General features: G+C 68.3%; 1 protein-coding gene across 1 annotated transcript in view; it reads right to left on the bottom strand.

The window, feature by feature from the left end:
* Positions 1-2,999, bottom strand: part of PFL1_02645 (uncharacterized protein) — a gene marked incomplete at both ends in the record, with an annotated part of 4,247 nt that extends 1,248 nt beyond the window's left edge. Inside the window, 5 exons of the mRNA XM_007880159.1 lie at positions 8-638; positions 815-1,274; positions 1,408-2,597; positions 2,704-2,851; positions 2,988-2,999. Of these exons, the coding sequence (XP_007878350.1) occupies positions 8-638; positions 815-1,274; positions 1,408-2,597; positions 2,704-2,851; positions 2,988-2,999 (2,441 nt within the window). The remainder of the gene's footprint in view (positions 1-7; positions 639-814; positions 1,275-1,407; positions 2,598-2,703; positions 2,852-2,987) is intronic.
* Between the last annotated feature and the right edge of the window lie 745 nt (positions 3,000-3,744).

The raw sequence follows: 3,744 nt of genomic DNA on the forward strand, positions 1-3,744 counted from the left end.
CGCCGACGCAGCTGCTGCGGCTGCCGCCGCGGCCGAGGGGAATCGGCGGTGGAAGAAGGCGAAGAGCTCCCGCTGGCCCTCGATGGCGCTCTCGACGCCGTCGAGCGCCTCTTCGAGTGCCGTGTAAGTGAGCATGAGGCGGAGGAGCGACTCGCTGCGCTGCGCCGCCGTCGGCGGGTAGTCGACGCTGAGGAGCTGGCTCGGCGCATCCACCTGGACCGCGGGCGAGGCGATGGGCGTCGCCGCCGCTAGAGCCGGCGCCGGCACCGGTGCCCCGTTGCCCTTGACGGCCGCCGCTCCGTTGGCGGTCGGGCCCGGCGTCGACGAGGCCGAGGCCGCTGCTGCCGCCTTGTCGTCTGCCTCGGCCTCGGCGATGGCGACTTCGGCGATGCGGAAGGCATCCTTGAAGCGCTTCTGGGCCGAAACGAGCAGCACCAGCAGGTGCCAGGCGTCGACATCAGCCGGCTCGAGCTCGACGGCCTTGCGGGCCGAGTGGATGGCGCCGGCAATGTCGCGCGTCTCGGCCTGGAGGTAGCCCAGCGCGTAGTAGGCCTCGGACGACTGGCCGTCGAGCTGGATCGAAGCCGTGAGGAGGGCCAGCGCCTCGGACTGCAGCTCGGTACGCCGCGACGGCTCGGCTGCAGCGGGGCAAGGAATGGTACAAGCCGAGGCAGAGGGGAGGATGCGAGGACAGAGCCAGAGGAAGGCTCGAGCCGAGCGTCAGCCAGCCGTCGTGTACAGAACCTTCGCTAACATCGCTGACGCAATCAAAGAGGGCGTGACACCCCTTCATCGGCCGTCTGCCGGAACTCACCTTGGACCGCAAGCGCCGCGCGGGTGCTGCCGGCCACCCTCTTGACGAGAGCCACGAGGCTGGCATCGAGGCCGCGCTTGGGGTCGTCGACCAGCTTGAGGCCCTTGCGCGCCACCGAGTCGGCCGTCGTGTAGTCGCCGCAGTACCGGCCGACGGCGTAGGCGCCAAATGCCAGCGTGCGGGCATAGGTTGCGTCGTCGTCGACATCCTTGATGGCATCGCGCGACGCCGCTGACTCGGTCTGGGCCCTGCCTGCGTCGCCGCCGGCAGCGGCTTGAGTGCTGGCGACCTGGGCGGCCGTGGTTCCCTGATCGGCCTCGCGCGCCTTTTCGACAATCTGGATATAGGCCTGGAGCGCGCGCTTGGCCTCGTCGTGGGCCTCGGCGGCGAAGAGGAGGCGGACGAGGTGGCGGGCGATGCGCTGCGAGTGGAACGTGAGGCCAACGAGGCTGTAGAGAATCTGCAGGGACGCAGCGGGGGCAACAGATGATCGCAGCCATGCCGCGCGCGAGGTACGAGGTCAGCTAGGGTCGAAGCAGGAACCGATTCACGGGTGCCGATCCACCTCGCGCTGCATAATTGTCATGACTCACCTCGACGACGTCGTCGGCCTGCTGTCCGCCCAGCTCGCCGTTGAGCTCCCAACCGCGGATGAGCTCATCAGCAAAATCGAGGACGGCCGCGTTGATCGTGCCGGCCTTGGGAAACGCGGAGGCCTTGAGGAGCGAGGCGGCGGCGGACCGCTGCAGCGTCAGCGCCTCGTTGGACCACGAAGGAGAGGGCGCTCGCAGCGCGCGGTGATGTGCCGGGCGGCGCTTGGAGACGGTGCGCGAGGTGACGCGCTTGGCGCTGAACGCCGGGCTGGGCCTTCGGGCCAGCGGGTCGAGCTTGATGCGCTCCGACTCAAAGTCGCGCACCTGGACGCGCGACGCGACCGTGGCGGCCACCGACTGCTGGTAGGCCATGCTCCTCCAGTCTTCCTGGCTCTTTGGCGGCGTCGGCGGCGGGTCCGTGTATGCGCCCGCCTCGGCGGATCGGTTGAGCGCCTCGAGATAGTAGCGGTAGACGACGTTGCGCTGCGGCAGGCGGAAGTCGGTGGGCCAGCGGCTGGCGTGGGCATGGTAGGCGCGCAGCGCATTGAGGCTGTGACCAAAGTCGCTGTGGCGCAGGCAGAGGAGCGCGTTGCGGTAGAGGGCCGTCTCGGCCCACCGCTCAATCTCGTCGGCGGGCAGGCCCCGCAGCGCATTGGCCCGCTTGCCGCCGCGCGCCGCCTCGTGGAGGTCGATGGCCCGCGCATAGCCCGCCAGCGCAAAGGGAATGTAGCCAGCCTCTTGCTTGGCGACGTGGAGGCGCTCGTTGGCCATGCCGTAGACGACGAAGCCCTGGAGGACCAGCGCGGCAAAGTAGCCATCGCCACTTTCTGCGGCGTCGGCGGCAGCGGGGGCCTCTTCCATGAACCGCTCGCGGTGGAGCAGGTCGACGGCGTCCTCGTCGCGGCCGAGCGCAAACAGGGCCAGGGCACGCAGCGAGATGGCGGCGAAGCGTTGCCGGCCGTCGCCCTTGAACTCGAGCATCGTGTCGGCCAGCTCAGACACCGCCTCGCTCGACCAACCCACGCCGTTCTCGCCCTTTTTCAGCGCGGGCGGGAACCTTGTCGTGTCGCTGGACGAGATCCGTGACCGGAAGTCGCCCGTATGGACTGCATCCGTGTGGCCCGCCTCGGCGTAGAAGTGGTGCAGGTTCGCCTTGAGCTGTTGCTCGGCCGTCGCCAGCTTGGCGTGGGCTGTCGTTGGGGGAGCAGAGAGCATGCATTCGCTTCAGCACATGGGCATCCTCTCAGAGCGCACAGACGGTGCAAGTCAGGCGCAAGGTAGCGGCGGCGAACTCACAGGCTCGCTCGGGGTTGTGCTTGGCAAACTTGCGGGTCAGTTCGGACCAGGGCAGCGCAACCTTAGATGACTGGCTGTGCTGATCAGCCGTCCAGTCGCCGCGGAGCCGCGCCGAGTCGAGCTCGCGTGCATACTGCTCGGCCTTGGCCTTTTCTCGAGGGAATGACAGAGGTCAGGAGACGCAAGGACAGGTCTGATCAGGATCCGCTCGCCCGCTCTCTATGTGCGCCCTCACCACTCCGAAGCGACAAGGACAGGCCTGGCATCTGTAGCGGCGGACTCACAGAGGTGCTCATGTCGGTGAAGGACGGTGAAGCGCTGAAGGATCAGCGACCAGGCGATGACGTCAGAAGGAGAGGCAAGGAGAGAAAGAGCGGAGCGAGCGGCGGAGGGTATATGCTCTACGGCGGTCCGGCCCGGGAATGTGGAGGGGGCGAGGAGCGGCTGTCACGACGATGGTGGTGGTGGTGGTGGTGGTGGTGGGAAGGAGACGAGCCCGACGATGGAAGGGCAGCCTTGAGGAAGAGAGAGAGAGAGGGAGTGCGGGAAGCAGGATGGCGGGAGAGCTGGATGCAGGAAGGATGGAGGATGAGGGCGACATCGGCTTGGCTGATGGGCAGGATGATGGGGCCAGAGGCAGCAGGCCAGGCTGGAGGGGCCAGCCGCTCAGCCGCGGGTCTGGGCTGGAGCAGCACGCCGCATGGGCCCCACGCACGCTCGCGAGTCTTCCATCCAAAAAGGGGGGAGAGGCGGTCAGGCCAGCCCAGGCCAGGCCAGGTCAAGCCAGGCCGGAAGCGAAGCGAAAGCTAGGCGGCGGCGGGCGTGCGGGGCAAGCAGGCCAGCAGCCAACGAGATTTCACGCGCCTGCCGCCTGACGCTGCTGTGCTCGCCTGCCTGCCTGGCTGCCCGCCAGCCAGAGAGAGAGTGGGGTCGGGGCCCGAAACAGAAGAGAGACAGGCAGGCAGGCAAGGCAGCTCACAACGGCGGGCGGACCGCGGCCGCTCAGCCAGCCAGGCCAGGCCTCGCCGGACCTCCTCGTCG

The sequence above is a fragment of the Pseudozyma flocculosa genome, assembly GCF_000417875.1.
Source record: "Pseudozyma flocculosa PF-1 unplaced genomic scaffold scaffold00007, whole genome shotgun sequence".
Lineage (NCBI taxonomy): Eukaryota > Fungi > Basidiomycota > Ustilaginomycetes > Ustilaginales > Ustilaginaceae > Pseudozyma > Pseudozyma flocculosa.